The sequence below is a fragment of the Amborella trichopoda genome, chromosome 3 (assembly GCF_054954075.1).
Source record: "Amborella trichopoda isolate Santa Cruz 75 chromosome 3, AtrichopodaSantaCruz75HAP2 v2.0, whole genome shotgun sequence".
Taxonomy (NCBI): Eukaryota; Viridiplantae; Streptophyta; class Magnoliopsida; order Amborellales; family Amborellaceae; genus Amborella; species Amborella trichopoda.
Window position 1 is genome coordinate 809,699 of NC_142338.1, and position 24,001 is coordinate 833,699.

At 37.1% G+C, this 24,001-nt stretch overlaps 1 protein-coding gene across 1 annotated transcript; it reads left to right on the forward strand.

Moving 5' to 3' along the window:
- The first annotated feature begins 417 nt into the window (after positions 1-417).
- Positions 418-22,950, forward strand: LOC18439648 (Insulinase (Peptidase family M16) family protein). Its single transcript, XM_006849808.4, has 25 exons — positions 418-818; positions 3,277-3,535; positions 4,710-4,954; positions 5,135-5,333; positions 5,567-5,614; positions 5,823-5,930; positions 6,097-6,285; positions 6,520-6,822; positions 7,256-7,357; positions 8,525-8,659; positions 9,262-9,486; positions 9,947-10,150; positions 10,802-10,972; positions 11,777-11,926; positions 13,162-13,299; positions 15,452-15,679; positions 15,816-15,968; positions 16,267-16,396; positions 17,122-17,242; positions 17,917-18,037; positions 18,150-18,230; positions 20,381-20,482; positions 21,372-21,525; positions 21,956-22,108; positions 22,555-22,950. The coding sequence occupies exons 1-24, from the start codon at positions 652-654 to the stop codon at positions 22,045-22,047; spliced, it is 3,825 nt and encodes a 1,274-aa protein (XP_006849871.1). The 5' UTR covers positions 418-651; the 3' UTR covers positions 22,048-22,108; positions 22,555-22,950.
- Positions 22,951-24,001: the final 1,051 nt, after the last annotated feature.

The following is a 24,001-nucleotide window of genomic DNA, read 5'->3' on the forward strand; positions in this document are numbered from 1 at the left end:
GCCTAAACCACAAAATATGGTCCTCGCTAGCCAAAAAAGGCTCGGCCCGGTTTGGCCTGGCTTTTTCATCTTTTTTACATTATTTTCCTTTTAATTTTACCAGCACGACTTTGGCCTCACCCGGCCATGATAGTGCCCTGGCCTGGCCGTGCTAGGACAAAAGCCGGGTTTGCACGGGCCTTAGGAGAATAGGGTCGGGTTAGTTTTTGACCCGGCCCATTGCCAGCCTTACATGAGCTACATTTTTTTTGGTTACTACTACTACTCGCTCTCTCTAACCACATATGTGAATACGAGGAGGAGCGTGGTACAAAATTACGATAAATTTCGGAATTTCTCAATAACCATTATATTTTTTTCGCTCTATTCTCTATCGCTCGCCATAAAACCAGTCTGGAACGTTAGTGGGAGAGCCCCGTGAGAACAGGGGATGGAGTTTTAGAGAGAGAAAGAGGAGACGATAGAGAGAGAAGGCTGCATAGTTGGTGAGAGAAAGAGGGACTTCGCCTCTGCGAAGGGCGGCGCCTTTGTGCAGGGTGAAAGTTGGAATTGAGAGAGAGAGAGAGAGAGAGAGAGAGCGGCGCCACATGAGAGATTAGAGAGAGAGGGTGGGAACTTTTAGAGAGAGGGAGTTTTTGACAATTGTCTGAAATGGCGGGCTCTTTAATGGCGGCTGCTTCTACTGTCTGTCCTCCGAGCACTAGGTCACTTGAGGATTACAGTTTCGGGGGCAGATTAAACCTAATCCCCTTTCAGTTCTCGGCCAGTTGCAGCCGCAAAACTAGAGTGAGAAGCCAATCCATTTGCGATATACAAAGGTGTGATTTTCTCCCTCGTCAAAGCAAAACATGAAATCCCAAAGTTCTTTATGTTACTCCGAGTGTGTGACCGCAACATTTGTGAAATTTTTGTTTATTAACGAATTTTGAATTATCAGATTTTTTGGAGAAATTGAATGGTAATATGTTGATTTATGTGACTTACTTCCTTTTGGTGAGTTTAATGGTATACTGTTTTCGATTGTATGCGACTTGTACGTTGTACCGTGTTTACTTGTAGCTGGAATTGAATGATTATTTGTTAAGGAATTTTGAATTATCGGGTTTTCTGTAGAAATTGAATGGTAATATGTTTATTTATGTAATTTACTTCTTTTTGGTGAGTTAATGGGACACTTTTCTCAATTGTATGCAACTTGTAGCGTGTTTACTTGTAGCTGGAATTGAATGATATAAATGGTGCAGCAGTTATATTTCATTTATTTTTTTCAATTGAAACATCAATTGTTTCGATTTTTATTTTGATTGTTAAGGTTTTCCCACCGAAGCAATCCATTTGCATCTTGTGGTCAATGGGTAAGTTTGCTGGTTTCTTTGGTTTTAGTTATTTATTTTTGGGAGCTTTCATATTTTAGGCTGTGAATTTATGGTATTGCAGAGTATTTGAATAGTTAAATTGTTTTATTGCATTTGTAGGAATTAAAATTATCTGCAGGGTTTGCATCCATAGTGTTTTCGTGCAAATTCTCAATTTGCATCGTTGATGTAATGGTTCGCCCAAAACTAATCCTTCTTCGAAAAATCGTAGTAATTGGATTAGACATTAATAAAGAAACATCTCAAGTGTGCCATTGATTAAATTGTTTGAATTTGATTTGAAAAAGCCTGATACCAACTGTTCTCATGCCTGAGCTGAAATTTAAGTAATAGCCATGGTTATGAAATCATCGGTCCACCATTTGAGGAATTATAGGAGTAGAACTATGACTGAGAATGTCTGATGTGGACATGATCATGTTTGAGCCAATGGTGGTGGGCTTGAATCAAAGAGCCCTTAGTCTCCACCCTCTATTACCAAGTATGGATGTTGGGGAGTGCATTTCAAACTTTTGATACATGTGCCATCGCATACTTCCCCATGTATTAGTGTTGTAAAACCTGCTACCCCTGTATTTCGTTGCTCCATTCCTTCTCTTTGCTTATTGTTCTTCCACACGACTCTTTCCTTGGTTATTCTTCTTCAGTATTTTTCTGCATAACTTTCTCTTCTTCATGACTCTTTTGACGTTGCTCTCCACCTTTTTTCTTGTATTTTGGTTGTGTAGTGTACTTCACAAATTTATTCTTTATTCCACCTCTTCTGATTGTCATTAATGTTTCTCCCATTGTGTTTTGTCCTTTCGCAGATTACACCATCTATCTTTCCTATTACCCCTTTTGTGTATTTGATTATTCTTTAATTCCCCCTCCCCACCTTTGTATTGCTCCTTCTCTATTGTTTGGTGATCACCTAGTGGGTACCTTGAGAAACACATGTGTGACATAATTCATACTCTCTCAAAGAAGAAGATTGGGGAAAGAGCAAGGCAACGAGGCTCAAGATTTGATCATTCTTTAATAATAACAATAATAATAATATAAAAAAAAAAAAAAACGAGGCTAAAGATTTTTTTTTTCTCTCATACTTGAGTGGGACACTTTATTGAACTTGAAAATGACATATTCTTTATTATTGGTGTTTGAAGTCGAGTCATCCTCATATGAGGTTCATCCACTTTCTATATCTGCTCCACTCGGGGATCTTTGCGTAGTTGGTTTTGTTTCAACATTATTTCAGGATGCAGGTCTCCTAGCCACAGGGTTTTCCTCCCCATTTCCAAGCCATTTTGGATACTTAAGTGAGGGATAAGCAATAAGATTTGCTTCATTGGAACACTTTTTTTTGGTGCCTTCAGTTATCTTCCCATTCTTGGCGTTTTCTTTTTCCAAAGAACTACTTTCCTACTGCCAGAACCTTTTCTTTTTATCTAATTAGAGAGGAGAGAAGAACTATGAAATGAAAAGATAGAGTTAGAGATAGGGGGCAGCAAGATATATGTGAGAGAGAAGGCTTTGCACCAGAACGGAGGGAAGTAGAGAGAGAAAGTGTCCCATAAGACAAAATACAGAGAGAAAGGGAACTAAAATGTAAAATATATCTGACATCTCTTTGACAAGTGATTACATCTTCTTGGTTGTAGTTTATAGGGAACACTTTATATATATATATATATATATATATATATATATATATCATATATATATATATCATATCTGATAGTAATATTTGTCGCTTATTCATTGCTTTTCTTGATTAAGTTGTTTGCATTATTGTTGCATTATTGTTTATACTTTAGACTGCTCAATAATTATTGTAGATTCAGTAGCTAAGAAAGTGTTTTGGCTCTCCCTTTCTCAATGTGCCTGGCCTTAGCTTGTGTCAAATTTGTGGATGAAGGTGGCCTCATGAAGGTGGAAGATGGAGAATTCGCAAGGGAAGCAGTAGTGCACGGAGACAACTAAGTCCTGTCCTTGATGAATCAACACTCATGTCATGTTCATATGAACGACACAATCATTCTTCATGCTTTCGGAAAAATCATAGACGCGGACATTACACAAAAGGATATGTGCAGAAGGGTGCATTTTCATCAAGAAACATCTTAGTTGACAAGTCAACTTTCTCTCTATCAAAATTCTCTGTTAAACTTCTCCCGGTTTGTGCAATATTTTGAATTGCTTAACTGTAGTTGCTTTCATGTTTAAATCTATATCAAACTATAAAGGGTGAGGTTAGTATAAGGGTGCCTCCTTATACTGTAGAAGTAAGGCGCACCTATAAAATTTACTTAGAGATGTCGTTTCGGTGTCAAAAACCTTATGATGGCTTCAAAATCTCTTTTTATCCGAAGTTATTAAATTTAAAATTTAAAAAATGGTACAGATCGAGCAGATCAAGAAATACTTGAAAATCTTGAAAATAGATGGTCCAGATAACTTGTTACAAGATGCATTTGTTTTCTTCATGTCCATTCATCTCAAGGTCGAGATGATCCGTTGGAGGGTTCTCCTACTTCAACAGTATAATGCAACCTTATATAAACTTTTTCCAACTATAAATTGCATGATTGTTGTATCTGTTTGATCTCTTGCATTTTTCCTTTCCTGTTTTCAAGTTCAATCATTATTAATAAGTAAATGAAAATATGGTCCTTTTGAATTTCGATCCTTTAAAATCTTGATTAAAAGTATCACATATTATGCGAACTTATCAACCCTATTGAGAAATTTAAGTACTTAACTCCATGCCTTAGCATCAGAACAACACCTTGGGTCCTTAAATTAATGCTAGTAAACTATGAGATTGGATGCATCACATATAAGATTCGGAAAAGTGAGCCAGTAGAAGCAAGGTATTGGTTCGACCTTGTCCTCCCTTATAAGTCTATTAGAAGACAGTGAATGAAAGTCTCTAGGTTGCTTTTTGGAGGTATCCTTGGACCAGCTCGTATGCTCATTAGTCATTACTCTCAAATAGTCTCTTCCAAAGTTTGAACGGCTGTCTAAATTGTTTTTCTTCAGTTCAAAAATTGACATCTTCAGTCTCTTTTTTCTTTTTTTCTTTTGAACACGTTAACTTATCGACATCTTTGGTCTCTTTTTTTTTTTTCTTTTGAACATGTTAACCTATCGACATCTTCGGTCTTATGGCTCTCTAGATGATTTTTCTTCAGGTGCCTTCTTGGCGTCTGGAGATTGTTGATCCTTTGTGATACAGTAATACTTAGAGCACTTATCTGTTCTATTTAATACATTCTTGTGACCAAGAAAAAGAAACTGAGCTCATGGTGCATCTTCATTTCTTTGATCCTATTGTTTGAACACTTCCAGGTGAGACGATCCTTTACTCCATCTGCAACAATAGGCCCAGATGAGCCACGTGTGGCAAGTACAACCTGGCCTGAGGATGCTGTCATAGAGAAACAAGGCTTGGAGTTATGGGATCCTGAGATCGAAAATGCAGAGCTAGAAAGGTTTCTGAGTTCTCCACTTCCACCTCATCCAAAGTTGTATCGTGGACAACTGAAAAATGGACTTCGCTACTTGATTTTGCCTAACAAAATTCCCGCAAATAGGTATGCCTTTCCCTGGATACACTTCTTTATGATTGTATTGCAGACTTTAATGTTACCCATGTATTCCCAAATAGTGAAATATCTGCCCAACTCTCTGGTTATATATTTCTTATGTGTAGATGAATTTACGATTTTCAACCATTTTATTCATTGTTTCCTTCGGTGTTTTTGGCTTTGCAGGTTTGAAGCTCACATGGAAATTCATGTAGGATCCATAGATGAGGAAGATGATGAGCAAGGAATTGCACATATGATTGAGCATGTGGCATTTCTGGGAAGTAAGAAACGCGAAAAACTTCTCGGGACCGGTGCTCGCTCTAATGCATACACAGATTTCCATCATACGGTGTTCCATATTCATGCCCCTACTTCAACTAAGGTTTGCTCTTCTTTTTTAGATACTCCTTGTGACAATTTACAATGCATGTTTTATGAGCCTTGCACAACTCGGATTTCACCAACAACTCTTTTGAACTGGTGGCCTACTGGCTCATAGTTGTCTACGAGTTCTCCTCAATGTTTAGTTGACATATTTTACTGAGGGTTTGGCTAATAACCTATCAACTGCATATGATATATGATGTGACAATGGTGGAAATATTGCTATTTCAGGATTCTGATGGTGATCTACTGCCATTCGTTCTGGATGCTTTGAATGAGGTACCTTGCTTCTTATCAAAAATAAAATATGGACTCTTTCCTCTCCTAATGTTGTCACCTGCGCATTCCTTGCTGTGCATTTATCTTTTAAAGATCCTCCAACAATTTTTGTGGATACTTGCTTTGACTGTCGCATAAGGATTCTTTCATCACTTAGGATATATATAAATGTAAGTTAGATTTCACTAGTCATTTTATTTGCTTCCAGATAGCTTTCCACCCCAAGTTCCTTCCATCCCGAATTGAGAAAGAAAGACGGGCAATCCTTTCAGAGTTACAGATGATGAACACAATTGAATACCGTGTTGATTGCCAGGCACGTTCCATTGTCCCTCTCTATAGTGGTTATTTTCCATTTTACCATTTATACATCGTTGCAATGCATATTGATATTATACTGTGGAAGAAGGTCATTGGTGCATTATGGTAAATTCTTTATTGCTGTGTGATGACACATTCTTTGTGCTGTTCCTTGCACCCAGCTTTTGCAATATCTCCATTCAGAGAACAAGCTGAGTAGGAGATTCCCAATTGGATTAGAGGAGCAAATTAAAAAGTGGGATGCCGATAAAATCAGGTCATTTCATGAGCGGTGGTACTTCCCTGCAAATGCTACTTTATACATAGTGGGGGATATTGATAACATTGCCAAGACAGTTTACCAAATTGAAGTATGTTTCGAACAAATATTTTTCTTATGTGCTACTAGATTTTTTACACGCCATAGTTCACATTTGTAGTATGAAAAATTCCGTATGCATATTCTCAACTAGGTCCTTTGTAATGTTTTTTATTTCATTGCTAGAAACTCTTTAAGGATATTATTTTATGGACATTTATTTGCAGTTTAAAACTTCTGATAATCATGATGAAATTATGAACAATATCATATAAATCATTTTCAGGCTATGTTTGGGAAAACTTATGTTGAGAATGAGACAACCCCAACACGTACACCCAGTAATGCATTTGGTGCAATGGCAAGTTTTCTTGTCCCAAAGCTACCAAGTGGTTTGGCTGGCAGTTTATCTAGTGAAAGGTCGGCTACTTCAGCAGAGCAAGTAAAACCTTCTCAAAAGGAAAGACATGCCATAAGACCTCCCGTCAAGCATAGATGGTGTCTACCTGGGACTGGGCAGGAGATAGAGCCTCCACAAATTTTTCAGCATGAGTTACTACAGAACTTCTCCATCAATCTGTTCTGCAAGGTAAGGCATCAAAGGATGGATTTCAATATGAAAACTAAGTTACATTTCTTGTCAAACTTGAACTTGGATCCTAAAGTTCAAATAATGAAAACCTTGAAATGAAGTTGGGCTTTCTGGTTCTTGACAAATGCTAAATTGCACTTCTGTTGTGCTGGCTTATGGGTTTTGGGATGAGTGATTCTAGTGGGTCTCTGAGATTACCGCACTTGTGTTACTGTTTGAGATTGTTTGAGTTTCATGACCTCGGTATATTTTCTTCATTTTCTCTTAATAAATGATGCATACCAACTGACAGTGCCATTTGCCAATCTTTTCAGTATTGATTTAGCTTATGTGATTTTTATTTTCTGTTGGAAATTATTGAAACAATTATAGTTGAATTTATGAACTCCTTATGCTTCAGTACTTACTTCTGCTTTAAATTGTTATCCAGATTCCTGTAAACAAAGTTCAGACTTTTGGAGATCTGCGAAATGTTCTGATGAAGAGAATTTTTCTATCAGCATTGCATTTTCGAATCAATACGAGATATAAGGTGTGTTCTTTATCATGTTCCATATTATTCTTATTGGTAAGATGTCCGATTTTCTTAGCTGATTCCATCTTTAACTGTTTAACATGTTACGACCATTTCTGTGCTAAATATAATGTACTATTTGAATTTCTCAGACATCTTTAAAGGAACATTTGACCGTAGTTCCATATGATAATTTCTTTTTAGTTAACGGTGTGGTCCTGACGACCCTTGGTGGTTCAAAAAACCATAATAAAATGCAGATTGTTTCTTGTAATGTTACTTTTTCTATAGTCGGTTCCTTCATATATGATCTGCGTGTTTAGATCTGGCTTACATTGCTTGGGTCTAATTTCTATTTGAGAATTGACTAGGATGACCAATTTATTTTGAAGAAGTCGCCACAACTAGATGGAAATCTTTTCAAAGATATATAGTTTTTTCTATTTCTTTGATAGAGGAATGTGTTTTTAACACATTGAAATTTTACAACTAGAAGTTAAAATGTAGTTTTCTTGGGTCACTTTGCAACTCGTTCAAAGGCAAAGAATATATTGTCGAATGTTTTACAAAATTCTTCTAGAGTTAAATGTTAGTAGTTTTTCAAAATCTGATATATGTGCAATAACTTTCTGGTGTATATTTTACAAATTATAGGGTGAGTTCCACATGTACCCATCGTTTAGCGGTTGCTTCTTTCATTCCAAGACTTCATACAAATCTCCATGCATTCAAAGCTGAATATTTGTGCTTGACTTGAATAAAGCAACAATTCTAGCGTACTTTATGATAAAGTTACGATTGCGAAAATATAGTAGCAGTAAATTGTAAAGTAGTTCACTTTTATATAAGTAAAGAATCAAAATAAAACCCCATGATTCATGCTGACATGGGTGGTTTAACACATGTCATCACTTTGTTAATTGGATTGACTATCTTGAGAGTGTTTGATTCATTGCATGAGTTATAAGAAAATCTTTGACTTTTCATTCTTTTACCATTACACAAGTCTATTGATCTATAATATATTATGACTACCCTCTAGACTTACTATAACTTATCAACCTGTTTAGTCTTTGATACTTTTTTTTTTCTTCTCTTGGGTTCTGATCATGAATTATTTTGACAGGTTCACTCTGTGTTCTTAATTTTATTTAATCTTTTACTTATTCGTTTTACTTTTTGCAGAGTTCAAATCCTCCATTCACATCAATTGAATTGGACCATAGTGACTCGGGTCGTGAGGGATGTACAGTTACCACTCTTACTGTCACTGCAGAACCCAAGAACTGGCACTGTGCAGTTAATATTGCTGTTCAGGAGGTCTGGATTGTGATCACTAAACGTTTTACTGATTATTCAACAAAAGAAAAAAAAGAAAGAGGGCCTATGGCTCTAGATAGTTTATTTTTAGCCCCATTTTGATTTATAGATTGTTTCATCTAGTGTTCTAGTTTCAAATTTTTTCTTTCTCACGATTGAAACCTCTCATGTTCCACTTTCACATTGAAGATCACTTTCTGGTTCTCTTATAGCACCTTATATAGTCTGTTTCAGTTGGGCTTAATATTGGAGAAATTTACTTTAATCCATCCTTATAAAAAAAGAGTATACCGTAATATAGTGGAGTATGGAAAATTCATTGCCCATTGTATTATCGAGCCCAGTGGCATGATGAAAAATGATGGAAAGAGAGTGTGTTTATATATATATATATATATATTATATGTATCTGCATATAAAATCACCATCCATTTTGACTGGTTGCTTTTCCAATGTCCATTGGATTAATAATTTTCTGCCTTTAAAATGGGATTCATTCCATGCCAATCTCTATGATCTTTAATTTTTTGTTGTTTTTGTGATCCACTTAGTGCAAAGTAAAAACATGTCTAAGCTGAATATGACATGCTTGGTAACCATAGGTACGGAGGCTCAAGGAGTTCGGTGTCACAAAAGGCGAATTGACGCGTTACATGGATGCTCTTTTAAAGGACAGTGAGCACTTAGCAGCAATGATCGATAATGTTCCTTCTGTTGATAATTTGGACTTTATAATGGAGAGTGATGCCCTTGGTCACACTGTGATGGATCAAAGACAAGGACATGATTGTTTGGTTTCAGTTGCAGAAACTGTTACACTTGAAGAAGTAAGCTCTCGCTGGAAAGGAAAAATATGATTTCACCAATTTCACTCGTTCCTCATTTCCTTTACTACTTGTAGATGTGCAGGCTTCTCTGAGTTGTTATTGTTGTTGTGCTTTGTGAAATACAATGCATCCAATTGAAGAACTGATTTTGGCTTATATCGTGAGGGAAGGTGAAAAATCTTCCCTTTTCAGCGCACAAAACAAGCTTATCATAATTGATGATCTGCTGGTTGTGTAATACTGTAATACACGTGCTAATTTACTGAGGTATAATCTGCATTAATCTGCATATTATATTGAATTTGTATTAGAAATTTGTAGTGTTTTTTTTTTGGTTTGTTTCAGGGTCAGCAAATTTTGTTTCCTGAATTTTATCTTGCTCAATTTTGTTTTACAGTGACATGACTGGGAAATCTCATATACTGGTGAATATACTAAAAAAGAATGATTTGTGTTGCAGGTCAATTCTGCTGGTGCAAAGGTCTTGGAGTACATCTCTGATTTTGGAAATCCCACAGCATCTCCCCCTGCGGCAATTGTTGCATGTGTTCCAAAAACAGTTCATGTAGATGGAGTGGGTGAAGTTGAATTCAGGATTGATCCAAATGAGATAACAGAGGCTATAAGAGAAGGTTTAAATGAACCCATAGAGGCTGAACCAGAGGTTTGCTTTCTTTAGAATTATGGGCATAAGTCTAAGTCCCTTAGCATGTTTCTTGAGAATGGGATGTTTAAGAAACATGTCCTTTTCTGGCTTTCGAGACCTATATGATGCAATTTTTCTCATAGCTCTTATCTATTGTGTTATTTGGGAATGTATTCTATAGTTTAATGGACTAGGGAAAAACCATACTTAATTGGGCTATCACCCACTGAAATAAAGTGATTGAATGAGCATCAGGCCCACTCACTCCGAGATGGGTCCCTCTCACTCCAATGCTGTCGCTTTCAATGGATATTATGATGCAAATGCACTATGGCTTTTTCATTGTCTATTGGGTTATAGTACAAATCCCCTACTTTTACCCCGTGTTGGTTTTCAGTTTTTTTTTGGCTTTATGGTGCTCTTGACAACAATATGATCCTTTCTTCATCATTTTTTGGAAGGATTGTGATGGTTTCTCTTGTTTTTTTAGTGTTGTTCTTCCACAAACTTGTGATAGATAATTTGGAAGCTCTTCTACAATTTCCAATTTATTGTACGTGCAGCTCTATTATTAAAGATTCATCGATGGCCTTGTTCTCATGAATTATGAAATGTAGTTATACTTTTTTTTTGGCTTCCAAGTGTTCACTAGGTTTATTGTTGATGCAGTTGGAGGTTCCTAAGGAACTTATATCATCTTCACACCTTTCTGAACTGAAGTCATTGTGCAAACCAGCATTTGTGCCGCTAAACCCAGATGTTAATGCAACAAGAATATTTGATGAGGAAACTGGCATCACTCAGTGTCGCCTTTCAAATGGAATTCCTGTAAACTACAAGGTGCTAAATTATCATAGTGTTTACGCCACCTGACCTGTTTTTTTGAAAAACGGTTAACTTACACCACCTGATCTTTTCTCAACAGCTCCTCCGAACAATCCTGCTATTACTGCGAAGCGATATACTTTATGTTGCATTAGTTTGTAAACTATATGGTTGTAAAATGTGGGAGGTAGGGGGCTTCCTGTGATATTCTTAACTTAACCCTAAACCTGCCGGAGCTGTGCTGTAACCATATCTAATTGTTATATTATTTTCAGATTTGCTCTAGTTTCCAATTTACTTCTTTCTTTTGGTGGAAAAACAAGTATTCTGGTCATTTTTTATGGAAGTAATGGGAAATTCTGGTGATGCACTTTGAATAATTTATAATGACCGATCCTCTTTGGGAGCATGGGTTGTGTTCGTTTTTTTTCCCATGTCGCAACTTTACCATTTAATAACTTACGATGTTTATCATACAACAATGTGAGGCATGTTTGTAACACATTTGCAAATTAAGATGTAGAGCGTACCTAGTCATTGTGAATTTGAGATGGCCAAGCTTGTAGAGTCTTTTCTAAAGATACATTCTTGATGTACTGGTTGTTTTTTTTCTGTTGACCCTTTCCAACTGTTCAAACTTTTGTAACACTGGCAATATTAAGTGATTGCTATTGCCTATGTGTGCCACTGCCACTTCATAATCTTCATCCATGCTAAGCAAAAGTTGTTTCATCTATCAAGTGTAGTGTGCTTTCTCTTACTCTCGCTCTGTAATTATTTTTAGTTTCTTAATTTGTTTCTATTACTTCATGTTTACAGATCACGCAGAATGAAGCTAAGGGGGGTGTTATGCGGTTGATTGTTGGAGGTGGAAGAGCAAATGAAACCTCAGAGTCGAGGGGATCGGTTGTAGTTGGTGTTCGTACTCTGAGTGAGGGAGGAAGAGTAGGCAACTTCTCAAGGGAACAGGTACTACTCTATGTTATCACAAAGAATATTACAAAGAAACTCCAGAAGAATGTGAGGTTACAAAGAGACCTTTGAGAGATTGTGAGGTCTTCTTATAAATGTCTATATGAACAACCCCCCCCCCCCCCCCCCCCCCCCCCCCAAAAAAAAAAAAGGGGTATAATTCTTGTTATTAATGTACCAAAAGCAGTGAAGTTGATCTGACTGGTCTTTTTGCGGTTGCAAGACAAACCAAGGCTGGTATCATCCGAATAAAACGAGGTCACATACAGAGTCATATAACATGTCTTTATTTTTGTTACATAGACACATCTCTTTATTTATGTTACTCGCTGAAGTGGTCAGGACTTCCAAAATCAAATTTGAAAATTGCACATTTAAATGAAATTTCCCCGTAATCCGTTGGGGTAATGATCTGAAGGGGCATTCCATTTTCCATACGTGGTGATAGAGAGACAGAAATTGACAGTGCCTTGTGAAGGGCCAATCACTGTTAATCTCCACCATCCATCATCAGGAAGATACTCGATTGCCACTGGATTGAATTATGGTACACCAACCCTTATATTAACAGATATAGGATGAGATGGAAAAATTTTGAGGTGCATTTGCAAGCGCAGTGGGTGAAAATCTGTTTTGCCATATACAAGACTACATGTGAGCCATTGTTGTGTACAAGTACATTGGGCTGAACGTACATTTTGCCCTTCTCTGAGCAAATCCATGTGAAAATTTTTAGCTGCCCTTGGAATGCATACATAAATTTGATTTATTGCCATCAATCATCGGAAATTGAAGAGGAAATGACAAATAGTCCTTCGAATCATTTATCTTTTTACAAGTTAAATGGGGTGAAAATATGAGACTGTGTCCCTAATGGACAAGTGCAGAAATATACACTTAAGCTAGCATAATTTATTTAAGGAAACAATCATGTAATTACATTGACACAGGAACATCAAAATGAATTTCTCTATGTTGCTCTATAAGAATGTGTTTTCATATTTGTGTATCAAGAGTAGTTCGTACTATTGTTATCTATAGCACTGTTTGTTATATACTTGATACTTTCTGTGCCTCAACTTATGCTGCTATAATGCGGAGCTTTCCGAAAATGTTAGAAATCAGATTGATGTTTGTTATTCCCTTTTTCTCAGCTTAATTTTGTCATTAGTGGCATCTCCATCCTAAGGATAATGCATTTTATCCTATATGATTCTTATCGTTTGCTGCAGGTAGAGCTTTTCTGTGTGAATCACCTTATAAACTGCTCCCTGGAGTCCACTGAGGAGTTTGTTTGCATGGAATTCCGGTTCACTTTAAGAGATGGTGGTATGCGTGCAGCTTTTCAACTTCTCCATATGGTTCTTGAGGTGAGTTCATTTTATTACCAATCAGATTGTCATTGTTGTCTCATTCCCTTTTATTTCTGTTTTTATGTAAGTTTGGCTGTGTTCAAGTTCCTTTATGTAAGTTTGGCCGTGTTCAAGTTCCCTATAATCAAAGGCAAATGTAGGGAACATAGCTAAGTAGACTCTAAACCACAATTGCCCTAAGTTGAGATGGGGTGACAACCTAGTTTTGGAAATCATTAAAGAGGCATTATCTGGAAGTTGGAAATGCTGGTTAAACCATAGTTGCTGGAACCTTGTAGGCAAGGTCATGGACCCGCTCCGGAACCTTGATCCCACAATTCCAGCTAGGGGTCTTTGATGGAATGCGGATCCCTATATTGTGTTCCTCATTCCTAGTAGGTTTGAACTGCGGTTCTCAAGTGTATGATGCAATGGATATGATCATTTCTCTATTCGGCACTAATTCATATGCAGTTATTCAGGTTTGTGCCCAATGGTATTGTGAACCCACACATCATCCGTGATCCCTGAAACTTACTATTCTGATTGCTACCTCATGGAATCATGCTTCCCTGTGACAAGGATCATGTTTCCTTGATAGACGATTGTATGGAAGACGATCCTAAACACAAGAAGCTTCGCGCAATCCACGGTTCTGCGAACCCAAGCGAGCTCCCGCTCCCTGGAACGCACCCTCAACCAAAAACTATGGGCTACACATTAGGGGAAATATTGGGAAGGAAGCATATGGGAAACACACAAATAGCACCATATGGTGCTCTCTTTTAAATTGTGACTTCTTAGTTCTTATACAACTTGAGTTCCTGTAAAACACATTGGTAAGGTAGAATAATTAATTTGGAATTGGTGGAGAACATCAGGGAGGTTCTAGAGGAAGTACAAGCTAGGCACTGCGGAAATCCTTTTCTACACTAGGGAAATATGAAAGTTTGAGCCATTGAAGATGCGCTTTTAGTCCAGTTTTGAGTTTATGTATTAAAACTCTTGCATATATAAAGTCAATAGTATATAGTCCTGTCAAGCTGCAATCTTGAGACTAAGGGTATTTTCATTGAGATGATCACAAATTTAAGCCTTATTGATTTGAGCTGTCAGTACTGTTTTCTACTGCCTTCTATGGCTGTTGTTTTTTTTTCAATCTGTTTAACTTTTTGTATTAAGGGTGTAAGAGAGTTACAAGAAGCAACTGAAAACCAAAAAAAATAGGCCACCCATGAAGAGGGGGCTCTATACAAAGCACATTAGGGGCCCAAAAAACCCCAAAGGATCTTTACAATTAATCACAAAAGGGGGTGCAAGCTGGTGGGAATCAGTAGCTCAAAAAATAGCTGGAGGATCCCACTGAGTGTTGATCGAGGCCCCTTCCTTGACCAGGATATCAGCTTCAGCATTTGCGTCCCTCCAGACGTGCCTCCAAGAGATGGAAATGGAGTCAGAGATGTCGTGTATTTCATCTAAAATGTGGGCCATACGCCGGGCAGGGGAGGAGTTGGAAGCCCAGGATATTCATGGAATCTCCTTCGACAACCAAGTCTTTTCCCCAGATGTGATTGAGTTTCCTCAGACCGGCAAGTGGGCCAAAGGCTTCTGCGAGGCCAAAGGCTTCTGCGAAGGCAAAATCTTCGTGGCCATTAGGGAAGGAGAAAAAAAGGAGGACAGAGCCACTGTGATCATGAAAAAGGCCTCCAATGCCAGAGCGCCCTGGGTTGGCAAGAGAGCAGCCATCAAAATTTAGCTTGATAGTACCCACTTCAGGAGGTCGCCAAAAGGAAGGCCGAGAGATGCTGCTAGGATGAAAGGCTGTTGTTTTGTTGTTTAATTTGTTTTCTAACACCTTTCCTTTTTGTATTGTTCAAATAATCGTTTCAACCAGTGCCTCTTTTAATGCAGTTCCAACAATCATATGCAAGTAGATGCTATATTTTCATAAAGTATTTTCTTTTCATAATTTTTACTGGTCTTTACTTTTTGTCAGTTTATTTTGATAGTATTTACTGGTGCTCTTGATATTTTCCTCTTCTTGATACTACTCCACCTTGCATTGACAATATGCTCCTGGCCATCTAATTTACTAAATTTGAATGAATTATGAGCTTTCTGGATTGCAATGTCTTTCATCTAAAATTTTTTGAGTTTTGCTAATGTGCAGCATAGTGTATGGCTGGAAGATGCTTTCGATAGAGCAAGACAGCTTTATTTGCAATATTACCGTGCCATTCCAAAAAGCTTAGAGCGTGCGACTGCTCACAAGCTCATGATAGCTATGTTGAATGGTGATGAGCGGTTTTTTGAGCCTACACCAGAGTCACTACAACAGTTAACTCTGCCTATTGTAAAGAATGCAGTTATGAATCAGTTTAGAGGTGATAATATGGAGGTGGGTTGCCACTTTAGCTACTTTGTCTGTAAGTTCTTCATTGAGGATTATTTTCCTAAAAAATGTAAAGATACAGATTATGAGTGTTCTTCATCACCTATATTGCTTCCACCTTATGCATTGATTGCTTCTGCAGGTCAGTATAGTTGGTGACTTCACAGAGGATGAGATCGAGTCTTGTATTCTTGATTATCTAGGCACGGTCACGGCAACAGGAAGTACTGAGAAAGGGAACGAATATGAACCAATCTTCTTTCGACCATCTCCTTCTGATCTGCAATCTCAACAAGTGAGGAACTGGAAATAGTAAAAATGCAATTGTGTATATTGTAGAATGGCATGCATACCCCCAAAGTGGATGAACTGGCATGAACTTACACATTTCCGCTTACTTTGAGCTTAATTGATGTATACTATGTATATGTCGTTAGTTTGGTAGATGCTTCTTTTTCTATTTAGTGCTTGTAATGCGTAAACCTATCTTACTTGATTTGGTCATATTTTGGCTTTGATTGAGTTGCAACTGCTTTAAGGTTGATTTGTGATTCTTTCTAGTGAATGGGCAGTACATATGTTTATTATGCCAGGTTTTCTTAAAGGACACAGATGAGAGAGCATGTGCATATATTGCGGGCCCTGCACCAAACCGCTGGGGATTGACTATTGAAGGACAAGATCTTTTTGAGCTTGTAAAGAAAGGCTCACTTGTTTCGGATGGTAAGCTTTTTACCCATATCGTATGACTTAAAAAGAGCTGGATATGTGTCCCTACCTAGAATGCTCTTGAGATTGCACTGTAAATTTCCGAGACAACGGATGCATACACTGTAAATTGATCCGTGCATTTTGTTTAGTGTACAGTAATTTCTAAAACATTACCAAGCTTACATATGCTTGCTTGTATCTTCCCATTGGGAGTTGATTTTGTGTTTCCATATATATACATTTGCATTGGGAGTTGACTTTGTTCAAATAACTACTAAAATATTAATTACTGTATTGTGTGCTACAATAGCAACTAAAATTTAATTGAATACTGGAAAACCATAGTCCATTCAGTCATCAATGTCCACTGAAATAATCGATGGAGAGAGAGTGGATCCTACCAGGTCATGGCATGGCTGCAGTGGTAGGTTTAATTTATGTCCATCCATCGTTTTTATGTTGATTCTGTAGTCAAAGTCCGAGTTGTTGGGGAGATTTGGTTTTTACCAAAAACTATCATTTTGTACTTTAGCCGCATTCTGGAATAGTATTTTGCTTTTTGAACAAAATATTCCACCATATGAAGGAGTCCACATCGTGAGTTGGGATGTGGGTTATTGTTTTTCCTTTTCCAACAAAACATCCCATGGCATAGTTAAATATATTCCTTTTCAATATTTTGAAATAGGGGTTTCAATTCTCTGCCCCGAGATTTACTTCAACTATGACTCCTGCAGATGAGCAACGTAAACCTGTGGAATCAAAAGATGGAGAGGCCAACCTTTCAGGGAAGATTCAGCAGCTTCCACTATTTTTTGCAATCACCATGGGATTGTTAGCTGAGATTATAAATTCCAGGTAAAACTATATTTTGACATGATCAAGTCAAACATGAGAGATAAAAAGAGTTGATTAAAGAACTAGTTTCTTGACACTCATATTATGAGATAATCATTGGGATCGGTAATTGTAGACTGTCATTTGGTGATATTTACTTCCATGGATGAAATTTACCACCTTGCTCCGATGACTAGGGAAAACATCTAGGATTATCAAATGACAGAATATCTTACTATTTCTGAATCTATTGGACATATTGTGGATATTGGTGTAACACTATTTAGATCGCATAGTAATACGGGTCTAAGAGGATGGTTGGAATTTTGACTTGCCTGCTAAACAATGTGAAATGGATGCTTGAGACTTTGCATGCTTACATTGAGTTTCTTGATTATTTTTGTGTCTTAGAGTTTGGGTTGTTATACACATATTCTCTGCTAGATTATTCAAGGAGTCATTTATCAGTCTAATTCTATTAAGCATTCATAATATCTGTAAGCAATCCGTATACTTTGTACACGTTGCTGTCATAATAGTTGCTTTACTTCAAGCAATCAATTTCTGCATGGTGATTGATCTTTGGAATTGTTTATGAATACTGGAGTGATTTAGTAGCAAGTTTTTCTGGTTGTCGTAAAGAATTTATTTAGTACCACCAGTTGTCTCATTTTCATCCTGCTTCTGATGTCCAGGTTGTTCACGACGGTTAGAGATTCTTTAGGCTTAACATATGATGTTTCATTTGAGTTAAGCCTTTTTGATCGACTGAAATTTGGATGGTATGTGATCTCGGTCACGTCAACTCCGAGCAAGGTATGCTCTTGTGAAGATTTTATGTAAATGTGTCTTACTGCTGTGCCTTGTCAAGAATGATTGAACTTTCTCATTTTCTTCTCTTCTTTTTTTCCTTTTGTTCCAACCGCAGGTCTACAAAGCTGTGGATGCATGTAAGGATGTACTTCGGGGTTTACATAACAGCAAGATAACCCAAAGGGAGCTCGATAGGGTTCGTAAATGTTTGATCTTTGGTTTCACATAAATGAATTTGTAAACCATTAAAAAGCAGGAGCTCCATGATATTCTATAGGAAGTGCTTGCATTTAGAATGCCATTAATTTCTTCTACAGTTTGCTCCCTGTGATGAACTCTCCATACCTAGTTAACTCTTCATACTTTGGGAAGATGTTATAATCCAATGGGCGTGGATAGTCCAGTGGGCATCACTGTCCATTGAAATACACTTGGCAATGCTGGAGAGAGAATCATATCCAACATTGGAGTGAAGTCTTAATCTGGTGGGTCTTACTGCCTCCATCGTCTTCCATCATTCCAATGGACATTGATGACCCATTTCACTAAGGTTTTTCTGTAGTCAGGTGGATTATAGTATATTTTTCACATACTTTATTGGCAAGCGGTTTTACATTTTTCAAGAATCCCTCGTCGAATTGATGACTTGAACTTTTATCATCTACAAAATCAAATTGTGGGAAATTGGACATCCCCTTGCTGCACCATGGTCCTTGATTATGCCTCTGCAAGACATCGTTCACAAGCATTGACTGAAGTCTAAAAACTTTCATCAGCTACTGAGTTAAAGTTTTGGAGAGAAAGGCCCCCTTTTCAGAAAGTAGGTGTTAAAAGCCATATCAAGTAATGATAATAAAACTTTTCATCAATATGACCAAAAGCCTTGGACTAGTGTAAAGTTGCCACCAGATGTCTTACTATTAAGCTCACAAAAAAGCATGTGGTGACTTTGAAAAAAGAACTTTAGTTCCTGTGCATCTTAGGAACGAATCCAAGCAATCTGCTTGCTTGTTTTTATTTTCTATTTATTATCAGGAGATTTTTCCATTTTTTAATCATATCAAAGAGAAGTTACCTTAGCTTCCTGGTCTTCCATAAATCTCAGCAATATGCCCTTCTTTAAGCTTTTATTTAGTCTCATACTCTCATTGGATTGATTTTCTGGTTTGAAAATTTCTTATGCATATTAACCAAATCTCTCTTCGATTCAACTTTTTCAAGGGCCCCTTGAAATTGCTGCAATATGGCAAAAAAAGTTTCAAAGTGACCTTATACCCTTTTTGTTCTATTCAATTTCTCCATTTTGGTTCTGTTCTGTACAGTGATCCTGACCTCTCTCAGAGATAAGTTGCATATATATATATATATATATATATATATATATATATATATATATATATATATATATATATAGATATATATATATATATACATATGTATATATATGGTTGCGGTTTGTATAGAGCCGAGGCTCTAAACAATCAAAGTAAAATGCACCTTCAAATAGTGTCGAGAAATGCGGTTTCAATACTGGAAATCTTTGTGATAGTTTCATCTCTTAATTATAAAATTTCAAGCTTAAAAAATAGTGTAGATCGAGTAGATCTATGAAAACTTGAAAATCCTGAAAATTGACAGTCCAAAAATGCATTACAAGATGCACTATTTCGAAAACTTGAAAGCCATTTTTTTCTTATGTCCATGTATCTTGATGTCGAGATGATCAATTTGAGGATATTTGGGTGTCAAAACAACTTATTCTAGTGAAATTTTTGAGATGCACTCTAATTTGATTGTTTAGAGCCTTGGCTCTATATAAACTTTTCCCTATATATATATATATATGAAAAGCCCTAAAAATTCCCATGGGTGAAATTCTACAGTAATTTTACCCATGAGCCCAAGGGCTATCAGTCATTCGATAAAAGATTAGATGGTTGAGGGCATGTTAACTTTTTTTCTTTTCTTTTTTTTGTATACAAATTGGATTGGCATGAAATTGGGGCTTGTGTAAATCACATTAACTTGCACCCATTAAAAATATTAGAAAATGTTTTGCATATTTCAATATCAAGAAACTATCCCTGGATGTTACAAGGGCAGTTTGGTCATTTTTAATTATATGAAACCTTTTTTTATATTTTTGTTCGGTGTTGCATCATACGGATTTTTTGTAGATAAAAATTAAAATTCGTAGACCCAAATAGATTGATCTGATAGCCCATAGACCCATGGTCAAAATTCTACAGTTTTTCCTGTGAGGTTTATATATATATATATAGATATATGCTGATTTATTGATAATTAGATAATAAACCTAAAGTCCGTATGTTCTTTTTCTCTCAGGCGAGAAGGACACTGCTGATGAGACATGAAGCAGAAATGAAATCTAATGTCTATTGGCTTGGATTACTGGCACACCTACAGGCCTCTTCTATTCCAAGAAAGGTTGGGTCTAAACTATTCTTAGAATGAAATAAAGAGCTATTCTACTTGATCAAATGGAGAATAGACCATAGTTCATTGGCTTCATCAACCATTCAGTGGAATGATGGATGGCAATAGAGAGTGAGCCTGAGATTGGCTGCGATGTCCTGTTGTTAAGGGTCCCACTGTTTCTCTATGTCACCATCCATCATTTGGCTAAACGTTTGCCACCTTGTTGGACTTTGGTATTCGATAGCCCATTGAATGATGGGAAAATATCTCCATACACCCTATTTTAACATTTCATTTCCCAATGTTTGAAAATATTTTTTACGGCATAGATATCCCACATAGTATATCTTCTAACCTCCTATACTAACTTTACCTACCTGTTTTAGCCCAAACAAAAGTAAGAAAGACGCCCATGTCTATTCTTTTCTAAACCCCTCTCTCTCTCTATAATGAGTTTCTCTCTCTCCCTCTCTTTCTCCCCCGAACCTCTCTTTATCTCTCCAATCTCTCTTTCAGTCCTTTTTTAGAGAGAGAAACTCGTTATAGTGAGAGAGGGGTTTAGAAAGGAATAGACATGGGTGTCTTTTTTACTTTTGTTTGGGTTAAAAAGTGGTGGACAAAAAGGGTAAAGTTGCTCTAGAAGGTTAGAAGACATACTATGTAGAATCTCCATAGCACAAGAAATGTTTTCAAATCCTGGGTCTGTTGGGAAATGAAATTTTAAAATAGAGTGTACGGAGATTGCTTTTTTGATTTTCCATGACTTTCTTTGGTAAAACTTAATCAATGCATTTACATGAGCTAGGCTTCTTAATTCGACATATTTCCTGCTTAGCTTATTTCAGATGCATATTTGGCCTTGTGGCTTCTGAAATGTAGCTGACATTGCTTGATTCAGGACATATCATGCATTAAGGATCTCACCTCTCTATATGAGGCTGCAACAATTGAGGATGTATACGTTGCCTATAACCATTTGAAGGTTGGAGAGGATTCTTTATATTCCTGCATTGGAGTTGCAGGCTCACAAGCCAGGGTTGAAGCGGACTCTGGTAAGATCTTGTTTAGACTTCCTGCATGCTCATTGCGTTCTGTGTTTGTTACTTGTGTGATAGCTGTTATGTACTTAGCTTCCTTATTTTGTTTTTGTTCTTGTGTGATACCATTTGTCTTTATATCTTAATGCATTCATGCGTTAGCCCTGTTTAGATCTGGCCCTTTATTTTCATACGCTGAGAAGCTGTCTCTCTCTCTCTCTCTCTCTCTCTCTCTCTCTCTCTCTCTCTCTCTCTCTCTCTCTTGTTCTTCTGTTTGTTCTTTATTAGTAATGGCATCTGTTGTGTTCCAATCTTTTATGATAGAGAGGATGTTTTGCTTGTTTGAGTTCTACTACCTCCCTGCCTATCAAATAGGCCAAGCAAGATATGCCTATGCTTTGTTGTGATATGTCTTAGTTCATTGTGTTGTTTTGCATTTGTATAGCATCTGTGGTCAGTGAAGAATCAGATGGAAGTGCCGCTGGTCTTATCCCCATTGGTCGTGGCCTTGCAACAATGACTCGTCCCACAACATGATCAATGTCCCTGCGCTGCAGCACGGTTAGCCATCATGTTTTACTTCAAGCATTCAGGAAAGGTAAGAACTTTATTAATTAGTATCAATGTGCATAAATCAGCAGACCCCAAATAATTGGGGTAACGCTTGGATGATGATGATGATCAGTGTGCATAAACTAGGAAAGGGAAGTATAGGACCTGTTCAGGGTGTGTTCAGGGTGTATAGTGTAGGCAGCTTGATTATCCACCATCCATTCTTGATGATGGATTTTGGAGATTAACTATCGTTTAGTTATGATGCTTACCTGGTATAGTTAATCTTTACTGTCGATGGTTAAAATGGAGGGGGATGCTTGTGTCTGTATAGGTCATTTGTGCTATCTTTCCCCATGAGAAACTGAATGTAGTCAAAATCTCCAAGTATCTGCATGAATGGGGATTTTCGTTTCTTTCCTTTTCATAATTTTTTGTAGTTCAGGATTATCAAAATAGGACTTTTAACTCCACAAAATTGCCTATTGATAGTTTGGAGGAGCCCCATATCACAGATCGCATCTTTCAAAGTACAGGCCGAGGAGATTCCAAAGTTCTTTCGAAGAAAAAATAATATTTGCCTTTGGGTGCATTTGCAAGCCGTTGAATGTATTTGTACTTTAGTCTCTCCATTCAATTCCTGTTTGAGGTACTATATAAGCAGCCAGAAATTTGGCCCATGGTGGGTCACTGTCATAGATATCAGGCATAAAATGATCAATAATAACTGGGTTTGGAAATCCCTGATTCTTCTGTAACATAGAGGTGGTTTAACCACCCGCTCATCTTATGTGATCCATGGTCCTGATTTAATGTAATGGGCATAACCCTTGTTGTAAGTCTGTATTTTGCGTTTGTATCTGGCTAAATCATATTCATTGCAACGCATCGCTGATGTTCAATTTATATTGCAAGTTTTCTTTTGAATGTTATTTTATTATTTTGCTCTTTTAGGTTGGACGCTTAATTCATTGTGACCTGCCTGGTCTGAAGGGGCAACCCCTCATGACCATCATAATTTCACCATCCTCTCATAGCGGTGGCAATGAGTCAAGTCGGGTCAGTCCGGGTCCCGGTCCAGGTTGGCCAGAGCCAAAAAAAATTTATGGGATCTAGACCAAGACCCGACCCAAAAATAAAAAAAAAAACATATATTTCAATATATTTAAATATTATGTTAAATATATACATGTATGATTTAAATATTATTTATATACTTCTAAAATATTATATTTTAATTATTGAAAATAATAACACTATTGGGTCATGGACCTGGACCCGAATAGTGCTTGGGTCCAATTTCTGGTCCCATACTTGGACCCAGGCCGGGCCTGGTCATGGGGTCCCCAGTTGGGTCTGGGTCTGGGTCCATTGCCAACCCTAATCTTTTAAGACCTTTTATTTGGCCAAAGACTACCCTAACACATTTAAAAGGATTATTTTGCCCCTGTACCTAGCTCTTCCTCTAAATGTCACTCACCTCTCCTTTTCTCTCTCTCTATGACCAAGATCAAAATACAGGCTCCCCAATAACCTACCCCACCTTGAATTCCCTGCTCCTTGAAATCTCTAAAAATCTTCGGCTTCGAAAATTTCAGCTAAAAATGATGGATATTTTTGGGGCTTAAGAAACTTTTGATCCTCTGGATCATCAAAGAGAAACGAGAAGATTACATGAAAAATTGGAACCCAGGAAAATATTGCCTGTTATCTAATTGTGGGGGCTTGTTAGTTATAAACTGGGTTCTTGTAATCATCTGCTTTTAGTTGGATATGTAGGTTTTTTTTGTACTCATAATATAGATTTGGGAAATTTATCTCTTATAATTAGTGGTTTTCAGAAAATGTTATTTTTACTGACCATGTAAATTTGGGAAATTTCTCTCTTATAATTAGTGGTTTTCAGAAAATGTTCCACGTAAAATCTTTTTTTCCTTTT

What these genes read in the sequence shown, in the direction of transcription:
- LOC18439648 (XM_006849808.4), top strand. Translation starts at nt 652, where the DNA reads ATGGCGGGCTCTTTAATGGCGGCTGCTTCTACTGTCTGTCCTCCGAGC. An exon ending in TTCTCCATATGGTTCTTGAG is followed by an intron (nt 13,300 to 15,451) that starts GTGAGTTCATTT and finishes GCTAATGTGCAG; the next exon opens with CATAGTGTATGGCTGGAAGA. An exon ending in CAGGGTTGAAGCGGACTCTG is followed by an intron (nt 21,526 to 21,955) that starts GTAAGATCTTGT and finishes GCATTTGTATAG; the next exon opens with CATCTGTGGTCAGTGAAGAA.